This window comes from Bactrocera dorsalis, chromosome 1 (assembly GCF_023373825.1).
Source record: "Bactrocera dorsalis isolate Fly_Bdor chromosome 1, ASM2337382v1, whole genome shotgun sequence".
Taxonomy (NCBI): Eukaryota; Metazoa; Arthropoda; class Insecta; order Diptera; family Tephritidae; genus Bactrocera; species Bactrocera dorsalis.
In genome coordinates this window covers 112,444,787-112,463,298 of record NC_064303.1, presented here as the reverse complement: position 1 = coordinate 112,463,298, position 18,512 = coordinate 112,444,787, and the positions used below count along the sequence as shown (strand labels likewise).

Sequence of the window (18,512 nt, the reverse complement as noted above, 5' to 3'; positions counted from 1 at the left end):
TAGATTTATGGCTGCTTTGTTTGTTGTTCTTCGTACAAACTGTTTGTCCTTATATAATCGGCAGTTTTCTTCAAACGCTGCAAGTAAAGCAATAAATTGGGGAAGTTGGTCAGCGGACGAGTACAAGTAGCAGAGAAAAGAAAAGCAGACGATTAGCGGCAGAAAATGGGCCAAAGTAGCGGCTGCAAAGCGTCCAGTCATGAAATATTTGTTCAATTAATAACAAGCCTCGTACAATGAAACCCCAAAAAGAAACGAAATGCAAGAAATGCTTGAGTTTTTATAATTATTTATTTTATTATATTTTTTTAATTCAAAAAAAGTTGAGCATTTTAGGAATAGTAAAATAATGTACAACCAAAAATTGGGGCAACGTCACTTTTTCACTTGCCTGCCTTATCAACTCTTTCTGTTATATACTAATTGTGGTTGCTGCTGTTTGCGCGCTGCTCTTGTGGCGCAAGTTGTGCTCGCGTTGCAATTAGCTACGTGCGCGTCGGGCTGCTTTAGTGATTATTGATTAACGATTTGCTCTGCATTTCGATTTCCGGCTGCCGCCACAGTGACAGACGCTTGGCACAGATTCATGGCATTGTTTGCCTTTTAAATTATGCGGGTGCGCGCTGACAGCTGACAATGTGGTATTGAGGTTGCAGAGTGATGAAAGAGCATAGAAGAGTTGCGGTTCACTAAGCAGGTTCATACTGTAGACGAAACATAGTTCACAGTGTGGCTCACAGTTCAGTTCACTAAGTTTATAATCATAGAAATATGCAAGGGTATGGGAGTGGATTATATTTTAAGTATTGATGGAGGACAAGCAGGATTTTGTTAAGATCTATTTCATATATTGTGGCGAGAAACCCTGTAATGAGCGTAATGATTTTTTTTTGTCCGATCCACAAAAATTCTCGACATAAGTACTATACTACTGAAAACTTGGTAAAGGAGTACACTATAAGAAACTTTTCATTAGATACAATAAACTGTAAGGCTTCTAAACTTGCTATGACAGGCACTTCAATCTCAATAGCAGCGGAATGGGAACGGGTAGGAGCTCCTTCCGATCGAATCAGCAAACGCTGGTCGACTACTAGTGCATTCGCAAGGTCCCTGTGCCTCAGCGTAAATCCCAAGGCATCCAGAGAACTCTTCGTTCTCAGCACAGTCCAGCTTTCAGTGGCTGTGGGAGTTCTGACTGAACATTGTCCAATCGAGATTCACGAAGTCAATTTGAAGGGTAACCTATGGTTAACCTAAGGAATAAAGAAGAAAATAAGATAGATATTTGATGTCCTCTTGGCAAGTAATGAGGCCTCCGTGTCGCAAATAACCCAAAACAGATAATTATAGCAATTAAATACATTCTTTTATCAGTTTCCACCTACAAAGATAATAACCAAACCGGGTTCACAGTGGGATCTCACTGTATAATAAAAGGCGCTGGTACGATAGCCTCCCCTAAGCTTAATTTTTCGCTTAGTTTTTTCTTATATTTCTTTTCGACACGATTATTATTTAATATTTGTAAGCGCCAAAAATGGAGCCAAATCGAATCGCCAACTCATTCATGGCCAATTATGGCAATTGCAATCGGTGAGGTGAGTGTGGAGCAAGCTATAAACGCGGAGTGACCATAACACCAGTTGACCCAACACGAACCGGCACAAGTTTGGCTGTTTCTTGTCAGACAGCGCCAATGTAGTCTAAACTGTGGCACAATAGATTTCTTATTACAGTTATTAATAAAAAAAATATTGCTACACTGTGAGAGTGTGTGAGAAAACAGTTTTGCGGCAAGTGAATGTAGCAAGAAGTAGCGTGTGCGCAGCCTGCACCAAACAGCCAACTTGCCTCTAAAGCCGCCAAAGGTTGCACGTAGCACGTTATAAACGTTATGCTTTTTTAGTTTTATCGATTTGCAATCACTTGCAACAAGGTTGAAATTGGTTTGTTGCTAAAGTTTGCGCCATTTTATCGATTTTTACGTTCACTTGTAGCGCTGCTATGCGGAAGTGGTGCATACATGTAAGAAAGTGTATCAGTGAATAGTAAAAGGCAGTTAATATACTTAGTTATCAACTTTTTTTTTTGATTTTACATTAATAAAGATACACACATATATCACATACAAACGACTTTTGCTACGAACTTGCCTCACTCAAATTAATATTATTTCATTCTTAACAAATCTGCGCAAATTTAAACAGTAGATAACGCTATTTATGGCATTTCACACGTTGAACATAAGCAATTTCAGAGTTCATTGCCTCCACGCACGCTTGAGGTGCGCTGGCGTGGTTTTCAGCACAGTAGTTGTTGCCCAGAATTTAAATGAGCCGCTGTGTTTGGTGGAAATAGCCATTAAAACGGTATCAAAGCAGTTAAATTTCATAAATGGCAATAAAAGATTAGCGCGCAGATTTGTAAATGACCAAAAAGATCAGCGAGACAAATGAGTCACAATCAAAAACAGGGTTTAAGAAGAGTGCTAGAAGACTTAAGTGCGCCTATGAGAACTAAATTGTTTCGTGTAAATGGTAAAGAAAACTCCAGCTGGGTTTCCGTTCTCACCATAGTTGTTCAAATATGACGGAAATGTTAACCGGATACTTAACCGTACTGAGACTATTTATTTTGCTGTCTTGGTAAAAACCATTTGATAATATTCTATGTCATTATAGTAACAAATATTAACTGGCCACGCGGAAAAATTATTAATTCGTATGTATATATTTATTTTCTGTCAAATCTAAGTATGTAGAACTGAAGTTGAAGTTTAATTAGAAATACGAAAAGACTTTTTCGACTACCCAATATTTTGCCAATCTTTTATGATTTTTTCTACTTCTAACCTTCTTTGTAACATTTTTAATAAATTCTTATCTCACACACTTCATCATAAATAAACTGCACCGACGTTTCTGTACGCATAATTCATTGTTGCTTATCAAAACCTGCGGCTTTAACGTCTCCCACGACTTCTTACGCCAATATAATTATTTTTCGCATTGGTTACGTAAGCATGAGAGCAGGAATATTATGTATTTGGCGGCAAAGCGTGGTGTAACATAATACCATTTTGAAAAAAAAAAAACAAATCGCCGCCAACATTTAAGCGCTAATGCGCACAAGCACACTGGAGTTGTTGATGTAATTTGCTCGCAGACACAATGCAAGTAGCGCCGCTGGCGTCAGCGTAATGAACTGGAGCGGCAATGAATGTGAACTACATTAAAAATAACAGGTCGCCCACTCACTTTGTTGCCAGCCACTTAACGAAAGCTTGCAAATTATTGAGTATTAGCGAACAATGTACTTGAAGTAAACAATAACAGCAAATTTCATTTATATTTGAACACATGTCATAAGCACTTGTCAGCAGTAACATACATACATATGTCTATATATGAGTTTGTTTTTATGTTTGTATGTTTCTTTTCATTTTGCGCTTTTACTGTTGCACACTTGATGAATGGCTATATGTCGTATTGCGAACGAAAGAATAACAGTGCGAGCATTATGCGCCTTCGAACATGGCTTTATGCATTTCGAATATCATAATTCAAACTGGTTTCGAGTGTGGCTCGTAAATTCATAGCGCAAAAAATGGCAAAATTTTATATCGCAAAAAACTACACGTTTGACTTGCTGGACACGCATGCGCAGATTTAGTCATTATGTTAATGAGTTGAAGAGCCAGAAAAAATTTTATGGAAACTATTGAAGTTTGGCATGGTGACCATTCCATATTTCTTAAATTTTAATTTATCTGTGATATAGAAATTATATATTAGATCTTTTTGGTCGAATTGTCTACTTAACCCCAACTCTTCAGCATAATAATCGATGTTTCCACGTCTTTCGGGTATAAGTAACCGGAACATACCCGAATTTTTAACCGGCCAAGGACGGTCAACTCGACAACATGACGCTAAATTACTTCTGGAATATTTTCGGACTCTACAACAACAGCAATAACAATAAAAATAATAATAATAAAATGTTACTGTCCTCATTTCTTAGATTTGTAAACGGTCAAAGGCTGTCAACTTGAGAAATTGACTCTAAATTACTTCGGGAATGTTCCTTGACTCTACAACAACAACAAAAATTTAATATTACAGCTAACTAAGAAGCAATGCCAACATTGCTCTAACTCATAGCCTGAAATATCAAAATATAATATCTTTTAGCAGAAATTTTAAGATTTTAAACGCGTCCTTATCAACCAATGTGAGCTAATTTTGATGTGAACCGATCAAATTAAATATAATTATAACTGACTGCTGCTTAAACGCCACTCCTCAGTGACCAGCAGCGCTATTAATGAGCAAGTTCGTTTCTTAAGTCTTTCGTTATAACAAAATAAATCAGATAGTACCTCATTTTGAAGCATAAAAATCATTTTCAACACAGTTTTCAAATTAGTTTTCAATACGATAAGCTGACACAGCACAACTTGCATGTTTCCAGCATCAAATAAGCGCACAATCTTAGCATCAATCTCACTTGCAGTAACGAAGTCCGGCCGCCAGTCGCCGCACCAGCAAATGTCCCTACAAAGTCCATTTTAAAAAGTATAATTTTTGTCGAAATAAACTGATGTATTTGAGACAAAGCGATAAAAATTTGATGTTAAATGTCAGCTAGTTTAATTAAAGTTAGTAAATAGCTGAGACAACAGCCGAGTTTTGCATTCTACTAAAAGGCGCAGAAAGCGACAAACAAAAAAAACAAACACGGATACTTAAATCAGTGCAGAAACACACCTATAAGCTATTTGCCTTTTTGCTAGTAGCATAACTGACTGTTTGTTGGGCGAGCGTGACAATAACAACAGCAACACACAACAAGCCACTTAAACAATATTGGCGCCACAGCACACACCCATGAACACAGCGACCGCTTTGGCAGCCTTTCACGCAAAATGCGCGACACAATACAAGCACAACAACAACATATTGTATATAAGACACAATCAAGAACAACAACAACGTATTGTATATAAGACAACAACTCACAGGCAGCCGAAAAAAATTTGACTTGCCAACACACGGCGATTAAAGATTGCTCTGCAAATGTACTACAACCATCAGTGGCCAATTAAAAATGTTGCCATATTTACTTTTAAATGACTGTCAAAATCTGTAAATCAAATGACACTTAAAAAGCGTTTGGAAAATTTAAATGCTTGTCATTTGACAGATCGCGCCGATTTGCACATAAATCAAGCGTTTTTTTTTTTGTTTTTTGGTTATAACGAAAGGCGCGACATAACTGTAATTATACTCACATATATTTAACGGTGTTGTTAATTTTATAAACAATCACTTACGAGGGTGACTCACGCCACACGATGTTGCTGTTGCATTTGCATTTAGCTGCTCTATTTCACTTGGCTTTAATGCTCCGCTCAGGCCCGTAATGTGCACTAAAAACCTACATCTAAGCCGCAATTAAGGCGCAATTACTCAACGCGGGCTGCACCTATGGCTTGACCCCAAATCCGCAGCGAAAATAAATCGAAATCATTAAATTCGATTTCGACGCCGCCAATGCCGACAGGCGGCCAATTGCAGCCTACGCCAGCGCTGCGCCAACCACGCTTGTTGTGTGTTGTTGCAGCAGCGCAATGATTGCACCGTAGTCATAATCAATTTCCATAGACTGCATGCGGCTGTCGCAATAATTCTTGCATTGTTACCCTTTGCGGCGCGCGTGTGTGTTGGTAAATAACTCCATCGCCGCATTGTCCGGCATATTGATCGGAGCCAATAAAAGTTATACTTTCCATTAATAAAATCAGCTGAGCCGCGGTCAATTGCTGTTTATTGCATTAGAGCCAAATTGCCGCAATAATACTCGCAATCGCTCGTAAGTCCCCGCTGCCGCTTGGCTGTCAAGTCGCAGCATAAGCATAACGAAAATCATATGTACGAAATTGTGCAAAAATTGCAACTATTTAGGCGATTTCGAAATCACAGCGCATGCTGCCGCCGGGTTTGTTGCGCTGCGCTGCCACAATTTTGCTTTTCGTTCTTTTTCATGCCCGCTTTAGGCCATACCAATCTAGTCTAGTCTAGTCTAGTCTGGTGCTTAGTCTATGCTGCTATGTGCAGACTTCTTGGGCGCACTCGCCCATGGCGTGTTTGGCAGATATGAAAAACTGATTGCTGTTCGGCTGCGCCGGTTGCATGTGCCCCATTTGGTCGCCTGGCTTGATTGGCTGGATGTGGCTGGTCGGCCAATAAGTGTCCGTTTGTTGATGTGACTTCGCTTTAGTTGCACAGATTTTAGTTGCTTACTTGTGTGTTCTTGTTGTTGTTGTTGCTGCTGCTGTTTGATATAATATGCTGCAAATGGCTTAGCCACCAACAAATTAAAATTCCGTTAACATTTGCGAGTTGTTTGCTTTGACGTCACTTTTTTCTTAATTTTTGTCTGGCGCTTTTTCATTGCGAAACTTTTGAAAAGTGGTGCAGTGACCACAAATCAGCTTGTAAAATTTTCCTCTAATTTCGTGCACCGCGCTGCCACTTCACCCGCTCCACTAGTGATTTTTTGATTCTTTGCGCTGATTTTTTGCATCGGTAATCGGTTTCATTGCTTCATTTCGCAATCTTTATTTGCATGTAATATCTTAGCGTTTGTCTGATTGGAAAACTTACAATTGTTTTTCTTTCATGTTTTTATTGTAACTTGCTTTTTTTGATTATTTGCAAAGCAGGGTACAAATGTTGTACCCCAACTTTACTAACTTTGCTTTAGTTGTCTTATGAACTTTTGTTGCAACATAATCTAAATTGCATTATCGATTATGCAGACTGAAAACAAGTACGATTTGCTGATAATAGATGAAATATGGTACTGATATATCTCTCTAGAGCTCACTCGACAGACATCGGAGTGAACTATGCGCTAGGCACTAAAACCACAGCGTCTAACGATGCAACATGTAATCGCCAAGAGTAAGACCTATTATAATACATTTTAAGGCTAAAGCACTCTAAACTATTTCAGGAGTTCAGTTATGTTTCAATTATGTAACAGTGAAGAGTTTCAAATACTTAGAAATGCATTTCAAATAAAGCAGGCACACCCAAAGCTTACTAATTTTATCCATAGCAATTTTTGAGTTCCAGTACGTTCTTCATATACTTGACGCAGACTTTCATTGTCCTTCCAAAGCATACAAAAATACTCACACTTTACTGTTACAAAATTTGGAGAAAACTAATTTTCAGTTTATACCAGTTTACCCTGGACACACACCACATAGAAGTTCTTAGACTTCCACTTTAACACCTAACTCCTTATATTATAATAAATAAGTTCCAGTATGCATTTTCGACACTCGAAACAGACTTTATTGTTGTTTGCAAAACAAAGAAAAATACTCACCAGTAAAATGTATAAATATGCGGAAAACTAATTTTCAGCTTATATCAGTTTACCCTGGACACACACCACACAAAAAGCTCTAAGATATCACCTTAGCATCAAAATTCTTATATTATAATGAAAAAATGCAACTTTTGAGCATAAAACATAACTGAAGTATTTGCACAGAACTCAAGAAATTATTACAACATTTCGTATTTATTCAGTTTTAGGCCAAAAATGTTCAATAAACCTAAATAATTGTCTCAAATTAAAAATATTTATGAGATTTAAGAGTATAAGCCTTTGGTCTACCCTTCTTTGTAAGTAAAAGGAGAGCAACAAAAGCGAAAGTGGCAGCAGCTTTCTTAATCCTCAAGGCAAGATATTTCATTGTGCGTGTTACATACAGACTTATATACACACAGCCTGACTTACATACCCATATTTTCAACAAAAACTGACTCTATAAATCATTTACGATAAAAAAAATATGAGTAATTAAAACAAAATATTATGACAGCGCCGCCTGCAATTAATCTAGCTAAAGTCTCTGTTCAAAGTATTTCACAGATCTTCCATAATTAATTCTCCTTCTTATGTTCTCCTAGCTTTCGCATAATTCCAGCATCCTGCAGCATGATTTAATGTTGTAGCTCATCAGCAGCAACGCTATCATTATATATGCTAATTTTGCGCCAAAAACCACAAGTGATTTCAAGAATTAAATGGAAAAAAGTTTACAAGCAAAGAACAATTCTTTTCCTTAGAAACCGAAATTGGCTGGCTCTCCAATTGATTAATGTTGTTGTTAGTTCGTTAAATTCTATAAACATTGGTGGAGCAAGCAAAAAAGTCTAAGACACAAAAGTTTTTGTGCAGCAAAAACGTGTTTTCCATTTCATTTGAAGCGCTCGCCAACGTATTTGCTTACAAAGAAGCGTTAATTGCGGCGCGTTGCCAATCAAAGAAATATATGTGTGTGTGCAGAGTGAAGAACTGCGGCACTCTTTATTGCTATCAACACGAATCATGGTTATTTTTACTAATGTTGACTTATGCTCAAACACAGGCACAGCGCTGCCTATGTTGTTGCTGTTGTTGGCGTGTGTGTTTATATGTATTATAATATCTATGGCTTTGTGCTAGTGTGTCTTTCATTTATCATCAGCGCTAATTACGCGTTAGCCACTTGCCCGAAACTATGTCGCCGCTTCCTTTTTTCACAATTTAATCAAAACTTGTTTGCACAATCATTCAATTTTGAAGATTTTTTCCTTAAAAGCTGCTAATAAATATAATTTGGTGTTTCAAAAGTCAGGGATCTTATTAATTGGTTTCGGGTGATTTTAATTGAGTTTTTTTGAAGCCTTGATTAGCTAGAGGTTTCAAGATTAATTAGTGTCGCATTAGTTTTTTGTATTATCTTTTTAAGTTTTTCAAGTTTTATTTATATAGGGTAGTCGAAAAAGCTTTTTCGTATTTCTAATCAAACTTCAACTAATTTTTTTTTTATATTTATAATGAACTTTAATGAACCAAATATGTACCATTTTGGTCGACCACTTTTTGTAATTTTTTTGCTGTCTGCAACGATATCCATAGACAAAATACGAAAAGACTTTTTCGACTACCCAATATACGAGACTTAAGGAGGAGTTAAGTATACTTTGGTAATAATGAGTGAGGAAAAAATTGGATAAGAAGTTGGGTTCTCAACTTTTCACTATTATTTTTTACTACCTTTCTACCTAATAGGATCTCTCCAGCTTTCTGATTCGATAGTTCTCAAATATTTCCTTTGATTTTGATATTATTTTTATTCAAAGGACATTCCAAATTGCAAGAACTGGCTTTATGAGCCTTCTCCTTTCATTTCTCCGTGGCTTTAGTTATGCGAAAATGCCAAGCAAACTCGCAACTTAACAACAATAATAAAGCTGAGTTTCGCACATTTACATTCAAGCCACTCGAGGCAGTACTTTGCGTATGTCAACAGGTTAGATTTCAATGTCAACAAATTTTTATGATTCTAGGCAAACATAAAAGTGAAAAACACCAAAAAAATTAAAAAAAGTCAAAACACAACAACAACACTTGTCAACATGAGTAACAGCATAAATCTCAAAGTGCCTGCAATCACACAGAAGAACTCAAAACTAATCATAAAACCGGATGCTGCGGCTGTCGCGGCACCTCATTGATGTCAGCCGCTCTGCGCATGTGCGTAGCCGCGTGTGCATGCAGCTGTTGCCTGCAAGCTGACTTTTAGTCACTGCTTCAATTGATTTATGACATAATTTAATGGCTGTCATTTCTTATGTTTGTATCGCTAATAAATTTGAGAGGGTCAATAAAAACTAACGAATCGACCACGCTTGACGAAACATGACTTTTTTATATGGAAACATCTTCGCATGGTGTTAGCGTTAATGTTTTCTAAGTTGACTTTAAGTGCACAACAGCTAGCGGCATAGCAGTAGCAGTATGAGTTATACGCAGCTTCATTAGCCAAGCAAACGCTTGAGTTACTTTTATCTACGTAGCACTCATAAAAAGTGCTGAATTTGTGACAAAACTAGAAGCACGCTTGCGCAGACAAACCCGCAAGCATACAAGCGCAGCGAGGGGTAGAAGGAAATCAAGTTTGATTTTAATTATAACAGACGTTGAATGCGCCAAACTAGTGTTTTTACACATGACTATTTCCATAAAAATTGCAAATGGATTTTTGTTCTCAGACTGGCTGCAGCAATTAAATGTTACGTATACGCCATGTCATCGCTGGTGTTTTATTATAGCACAGAGCAGCATATGTGTGAAAAAACTGAAAACTCTAGCTGCTAGATGAGACAATAAGTCAGGCTGATACACAATTTCAAAGTTAGCAAACAAACTTGTCAAAGCCATGTAGCGCAAGTTGAGTTGTCAATCAGTTAAGCAAACACTCGTGGACTGCACCTTACTGCAATCAGCTGAGCTGTTATTTTGTTTGAACAAAAAATGATTTTCAGCGCATCAGTATTTTTTGAGGCTAAGGACTAAGTTAAAGAGTATTAAGTAGGCAATTTTGAGATTTTCATTAAATAATTTGGCTCCCGCTGTGTGAATAAGGCGGTCAGCAAGTGAGTGAACATAAGTTCTATTATTTTTTAATCTTATTTATACAAAGCTGTGTCCTTCACTTAATTTTAACATTTACTAAGTTTCGAAACTTTGTTCCTTTCGAAGAAAACCACCGCTGAAAGCCATCCAAGCTAAGTTAGACACCAATTTCCGAACTTTCAAAAGTATGCGCTTGAGCACAAGCGGCACTGAGAAGTCGAAAAAATGCCATCAGAAGGTCATCAGCAGGTTTTACTATGCTTCGACTAATCAAACAGAAGTCACGTGGTTGAAGGGTTGTATATAAAAAATACAAAAATATTCGATTATACTATTAGAAGAAGCAACTAAGTATGGGCTACTGTCCTTTGGTTATCAAAAACCTTGCCTTTCAAGCCCAGAAAAGATACGAATTTATCTAAAACCCTCGCTTCACACTTTTAAAGTTATTAAACCATGATTTACAACAACTTCAGTGCTTTCTTGGTCTCTGAAAATGCGCGCTTTTCAAACTTCTCTACTTTTTATCTCAATTCCTTCACTTACTTCTCATCCAACACGTATTTTTCAGCACCAACACTACCTTATAACAATTGCAGGTTAAATGCAAAGTGCAAAAGTCGCCAACTAAGTGCTACAACAACAATAAAAAACTTGCTTTAAACTCCTACAATTTCGATTTCAACAAACGACGGCAGCCGAGACAGACACAAGCGCTTGGGAGCAGCACTTGCTGGCATTTGTTGGATGCGGTGTCTCGTGTTGCTCGTTGCAACTGTTTGTGTAATTCTCTTTCGTATTTTTCTTCTTAGAGCCGCCGCAAGATTGCATTTGCACGTATTTAGAATCAATATTAACACTGTGTGCTTTTTTGGCCAATTTGCTGGCTTCCAACTGCTAACGAAGCCAGAAGCCGCCACCTCAGCACACCCCCGCTTTTTTTGTTGCAGTTGCAATATTCCACGCATTCGCTCATTTGCTGCTCTTTGCTGCACAATTCTTAGTGTCAGCCACCTGTCAGTTGCTGGCGGGGCGCTCGTGCGGTCGTCATGTCATGGGAATGAGAATTAGAGCGTGACAAGTGTGACGCACACAAACGAACGCGCATACCAACTGACAGCATTTCTCACACATGCGCATAGTGTTTGTGAAAATCGCAAAATCTCATTCATGCAATCAGCTTGCAAGGGAAGCAATTTGTCCAAAGACCTACAAATGTTATCTTTCGTAGTTCAAGAATTCCAAGTGCGGCAAATAAATTAATTGTGTTGATTGAATGTGGTTGTTGTTAGTTTTTGTTGTACTTATTGTTGTTAGTTTTTTCTAGCGATCGCTACCGTCATTTTCCTTCACCAATAAAGCACAAGTATGCAACGAAAGTTAGCTTCAAGGCCTCTATTCTGTTTGATTTTCAGTTATTTCTACAGCGTCTACACGACAAACAGTTATTTACCTAAGCAATGTTTGAAAATTTGCATGCAACTTTGTTCTTTTACACAAGCAACAACAAATTTTATGCATTGCTGTTGGTTTATGTCAACAAGACAGGCAAGTTTGTCGCTGACATCTTTTGTTCGATGGGTAATCTAATCGCGCGAGCTGAAATGCACAATCATACACAAGTATTTATGTGGCAACGCATGCGCAAATGCATACCTTCAAGTACGATTAAGCGCATGTCGCCGCTTGCAACATACGGATTTTGCAACTTTGCAACAAAATATGTATGCAATCCACCGAAAATACACGCTGCATTTGCATACGGTTACAAGATTTTACAAGACATTTGCATATAATGCAATATTTTTGATTTCAGGAAAGTGAAAAATCTTAATTAAAATTTCGCCATGTATTATTGCGAAGCTCAGAAATTTATTTGAAAAGTTTAAAATTTTGTATTTTGTTTAAATGCTGTTATTTTTAATACCTAAACTGGCAGGTGAGACCAATTTTGTGCACCTAATGAAGAAAAGTGTTTTTTATAGTAGGAGGGAGCATCGAAAGGCGGAGTGTAGAACTTTAATCAGCTAAACCTAACATACTCCCACTTCACATCTCTCCCACGGAAGCACCGAATTAAGTATTGCTTTATTGGAGAGAGAGAAAGTTTAAATCTCATCTGTCATACGGACTGACTGACACCTAACCTTTATATATAAAAATTATTAAAAATTGTTTGTCCGGGATGGACTCCTAAACTACTGAACCGATTTCAGGCAAATTTAGCACGCTGCGTTCAGTTCGAACCAACTTAGAAGATAGGATAGTAAAAACAATTCATAAATAAAAACTACGACGAAAGCTCTATTAAATGAACGCTCTATTAAGCGGAGATCTCCATTAACATTTACCAGAGGGCTGACACATGAATCCTGTGAAATTCTCCACCGAAAAAAATAATTTAAAACGAGGGCATTGAAAAAATACATCAGAGTCTTCTATGCGCTCTGTACACTTCGGACAGTAAGGTCGTGATGGAAGCGGAACATATAGCTTCTAAAGCATCCATGTCCATTCAGTATTTGGGTTAGGTGGAAGTCTGGGTCCCCATGTTGTCTATCTATCCACGAATGGATCTCCGGGGTTAGTTTGTGAGTCCACCGTTCTTTGGTTGAGGTTTGCCACCGTTCCCGCCACATTATGATGCTTTTGGTTCTATACTCTGTTTAATGCCCTCATATGGCTCTGATAGCTGGTCCAATCGCACAAATTAGTCTCCCTGGATATCAATGGGCATCATACAAGCTAGAACTTCAGCAACGTCGCTTGATATCGTTCGGAATCGTGGATGGAAGGGGTGAATTGTATAAGTAATCTATGTACGTTTGCTGCTTCAATAGTTATTATATTATATTATTGCATATCGTCTCCTGTAGAAATCAATCTCTTCAGAACCTTAGCTTAGCTCCAGCACAAATCAGTAGAATCTAAATCATGCCTATTTGTCTAATAATCCGACATTGAGCTTTAGCAGTTCATGGTCTTAATGGTGTACAACTCCAGCTGAAAGTTTTATAAAACCAGTTTTAGACATAAAGTCATCAAAAGTCGGTGTAATTACTCTGTAAGCACGTCTACTTCGACGGAAAATATATCGATTGATGTATATGTCTTGAACTTTAACAGACCATACTTTATTACAAAATTCTCTAAAAACAAAATTCCCGAGACTTCGTATTTGCCTGACATGAGCTTTATGATGAATTTGATAAGGCATTCGCAAACAATTTTTTGGTTTTGGACTTAAATCAATGATATCTCTTTGAAATAAGTCTTACCTAATATTTGCTTGAAAAATGGATTAAAAAGCCATGAAAAGAGTTATTTCGACAATAGCGCCATCTACCGGTGGCAACCAAATTTCAATAACACCACATTTATGCCCTCGTTTTAAGCTATGCTTGTAATGTAAACCTAAAATATTTACCTGAAAGTGTCAAATTGCTGTTGTTGTATGCGCGTCAAACCGCCAACTGCATATTTGACCTGAATACTTGGCAAAAACCAAGTCATACCAAATGAGAAAGGTCAAGCGCCGGCAGCTGGCTTAGCGCGCCGCATCAACAAGTGTTGCACTGCCTGAAAATAAGTGAAAAAATTAAACTAGTGGTAATAACAACAACAATGTTATGTTAAATAAAGCAACCATGACCACCAGCAATTTCAACGATGATGCTACAAAATTGCCTATGCGGTGCTTGTGGTTGCTGAACAGCGCGCCATAGACTGCAAGTCACAGACACACACACATACAGCTGAACTTGTGCAGTAGCGCTGTGTGGCAACTGCATATTCACCAAATGGCAATAACAATCTAAGCGACAACAACAACAATGCCAAAAGAGCATTTTTTCGGTCATTAACTCGGCGGAATACGAAGCGGCTTTGGCCACTGAAAAATGGGTAGCGCAGAAGCGACAACAACATAGTGATTGATCAAGCAAAAGAAGCACACACTTGCAGCGTGGCATACCGGTTGCAACAACTGAGCAGTTTGCCACTTTTTGGAAAAAAAATTCGCAAATGAAACAAAAAGTGTAATGTTTTAATGAAAATCTGCAAACACTTACAACAACACATCACAAGTATGCTACCAGCACTTCTGCAAATGCAAATTCACTTAAGACGACGCACGCGAATGCGCACACTCACACTCTCACTTGAGTTGAGTCCAAAGTGGAAAATTCATTTCCCGCCGTCATCAACATTTGTGCGCCGCTGCTGCTGCTACTTCGGCTGCCGTGGCGGGTCAGCGCATGCCACAAGTGGCAGCAACACTGGGTAACCGTGAAGTGTTCATTGATTGAAAATACTCGTACCAATATAAAAACAACAACTGCAGCATCACTGGCATCTTCTTCTTCAGCATTCAGCTTGTAAGCGTCGATCGCGCCAATGACGACGAGTGCAACATTTAATGTTTGTTGACGGCTTCCACACGCTGGCCGTGCCCCGCAAGCGCAATGACGCCGCTCAGCTGGTTCCATACAACTCGTACTTAAGTGGCAAAGTGTTTGTTTCGTTCTTTTTTCGTTTAATGTTAGAAGTTGTTTGCGTCTTCTTGCCAATTTTTGGCGATTTTTATTGTTGTTTTTGTTCGCTGTAATGCTTTGTTTATATTTTAGCTGGTTTCTGTTTGCTTAACACACTTGAGTTTGAACTTTGTTGCGCGAATTTTATTGCGAGCCAGTTTGCCAAGTTGGATGCGCTCGTTTGTTTGGTTTCTCCAAGCTAAATGTTTACTTATTTTAATTGTTTCTACTTTTTTATTGCTCTTTTGACTCATGCGAGTGTGTGTGTACTTGTTGCTGCAGCAACGGTTGACCTTTACGAAAATGCCAGACCAGGAATTCCAAAGCGAAAAAATAACTGAATATTCCAGTTTTAATAGAATTTATTTTAATATGGAGGCTCTTGGGTCTTATATTTTCGACTCTATCGTGAAAGTCGGTGAATAAAGGGGGTTGTATGTTCTGTCTTGTTTTGTGAGTTCGCGAAGACCACGGCAATCTACGAAAAAATATATTTTTATTAAAAGATTCGATATCCTCGATACATAATATTTGTGTTGTGGGGACAGCTGAGTCTTTTCAAATTTGTTAATGATTTTAGAATAATTATTCTCATTAGGCGCATTTATATAGACATTATTAAAAAAAAATATCGTCTAACAAACAAGTCTTTTGATAAAACTTGAAAGGGTGCAATTCAAAAATGTAACGGTTTTTATCATCATAGTGGTTCTCCAGACCTACACGCAACCTGATAAAGGCACTGTCCAGAAATAATTTATTTGGTACCGGAGACTCACTTAAGTACTACAGCTGTAGTAGCCAGTTACAGAGATTTTTATTATATAGGGTAGTCGAAAAAGTATTTTCGTATTTCTAATCAAACTTCAACTTAATTTTTTGTATTTATAATGAATTTTAATGAACCAAATATGCACCATTTTGGTCGACTACTTTTTGCCACCAGTTGTTGACAGTAAAAGGTAGAATCAATCGTTCAACCAGGTTGAAGCAGTTCATAGTGGATGATTCCTCTTCAATCCCACCAAAAACTCAGCATAATCTTCGAGGCGTCAATCCTGGCTTTGCTACCGAATGTTAAGCTTCACCACCTTTGGACCATGATCTTTTTCGCAAATTATTGTCGTATTTGATCCACTTTCATCTCCTGTTACCATTCGCTTCAGAAATGGTTCGATTTAATTACGTTTCAGCTAAGAATCGCAGATGATTTTTCACAGACAATTCATGTGGTACCCAAACATCGAGCTTCTTTTTGAAGCCACTCGTTTCTAATGGTTTTCCAACTACCCTAATATTTTAGTAGTGATTCTATTGTTCGGATAGACAAAAATCAGTTACTCAGATATCATAAAAATCATTTTAGAAGTTCTTGAGTTATGTTATAAGCGGCTCTGCTTGCAACCAAGGAAAAAAAAGTTACCTTCGGCTGCACCAAGGCTGTGATACCCTTCAAAGTTACATTTTTTGTATCCTAAAAGAGTATAGAAAGATCGTTCATCTTGATTCTGAGTAATACCTTTAGAGATGGCATTGTTGTTTTTCGCAATAGCGAATTTCGAATTTCGTGAAGTTACCTCGTGATATGAAAAAGTTTTCCCTACAAGGATTTGATTCCAATCGTTCAGTTTATATGGCAGCTGTATGTTATAGTGATCCGATATCAGCGGTTCTAAGACATGAACAGCTTCTTAAGGAGGGAAGAACGTGTGCGAAGTTTCAGCTCAATCTCTCATCTCTCTAACCAAATTTCTTACATTTATATAAATTTTATAAATATGGTGAGAATTCCACAAGACTACATGTTCAACGAACGAAAATCAGAGCAAGCAATACTGTGAACAGTTTAAAAGGCCACCATCTTGAAAACTTTGATTAAATAAAGTACTTAGAATACTACTCTGCATATGAATTTAAGAAGTTGAACATTTTTCGATAGTTCAAAAATATTTCCACTGAAAATTACCCACTTGAGCCTAACCGCAGCGATTGTAATAACATCCATACTCTATTAATATTGTAAAGAACCACAATTATGCCAGTATGAATCGTTTGTAGTTGTTGTTGGCACTTGCTTCATTGCCTCGCTTGTCAACATCCACTTTGTTAAGAGAATAGAAAAACGTCAATGCCGTCGAAATGCTAATCGCCAATAGTTATGCCTGACCTTTTCAACAACTGGAGTGCACCGATTAAATTAACATTGTATGACATGTGAAGAGGCTATCGGCGACGACGACATTTTTTATTCGCTTAGGCTAAACGAGCATAATATGAAACGCTCGACGGCGTTGAAGACGCGCAACCATAAAAACGAAAACGAGACAAGATCGATTGTAGTTTCTACCATAAATGGATGTTTCTCCATTGCACTTACGTTTTTGAAGGTCAAATTGCATATTAGAATGCATTTGATGTTCATTGGTTAGCGACACAATACATATTTGCAGCAACTCTTTTGCTTATGACTCAAGCTTTCAATTAGAATTTATTTTCTTTCCAATACATCTTCATCACTTTTCCACAAAAATACTATAATTTAAAAATATTTACCTTCATTCTTCCTCTCTTTCATTCCCACAGCCACCAACGTGCACGCACAGTCGCAGCAGAAGCGTTCATCGCGCATCACGAGCTCTCGCAGCTTCGGCACCAACGTCAAAGCGTCCGCCTCGAATGGCATTAATTTCGACTGTCCCGAAGAGTTCGGCTACTACCCACACCCGACCGATTGCACACAGTACTATGTGTGTGTGTTCGGCGGTGCATTGCTCGAGAGCTGCACCGGCGGACTGATGTACTCGCACGAGCTGCAGACCTGTGACTGGCCACGCAATGTGGGTTGTGAAGTTGTGGACAGCGGCGCAGGGTCTCTAGGCAGCAGCGGCAACGGTGGCGGCACTCGTGCAGGCAAGCAACAACAGCAACAGTCTATTAATAGTCAGCATGTGCCAAGTCGCATAAGATTCGGTTCGGCCTTCAGCAGCCCAGCGGCGACCACACAACCACCTAAGGCGACAGTACCACCACAATATCATCGTCAGCCACCACAGGTTATACAGGCGCAGGTGCAGTCATTGCCACAGCATGCGGGTACAGTGATCGGAACACGTGGACAACCGAAGCCATTCGATACACAAGAGGATATAGCCAAGGTGAGTGTGGGGGGAGAAACTTAGTTGAGGCAGCTGCTGCTCTTTTGTTTGAAACAGCAATCACTGATATTTTTCAAATATTTCCTATAGCTTTACGCCGACGCGCATGAGACGCTGCCACCCGTCGAGGAGGAGGAGAGCGATCGTCAGCAACGCGTCTACCGTGGTCAACCGAGCACTGTGAGTCAGGTGCAGCGCGACCGTGATGGCATTATACACCAGGCAAGCATCAATGCTATACCGAATCATGGCAAGATCGGCTCGTACACCTTCGGGTCTCAATTTAGGTAAGTGTTCGTCATAAGCTCACTAACAGTCGCTTCCGCTTCTTAGCCGA

General features: G+C 38.5%; 1 protein-coding gene across 4 annotated transcripts in view; it reads left to right on the top strand.

The window, feature by feature from the left end:
• The window catches only part of LOC105230752 (mucin-5AC), a 158,323-nt gene that overhangs the window by 118,649 nt on the left and 21,162 nt on the right, over positions 1-18,512 (top strand). For all 4 annotated transcript variants that reach the window (XM_049446338.1, XM_011211717.4, XM_019991951.3 and 1 more), the window contains exons 3-4: positions 17,604-18,175; positions 18,266-18,462. In XM_049446338.1, the coding sequence (XP_049302295.1) occupies positions 17,604-18,175; positions 18,266-18,462 (769 nt within the window). The remainder of the gene's footprint in view (positions 1-17,603; positions 18,176-18,265; positions 18,463-18,512) is intronic.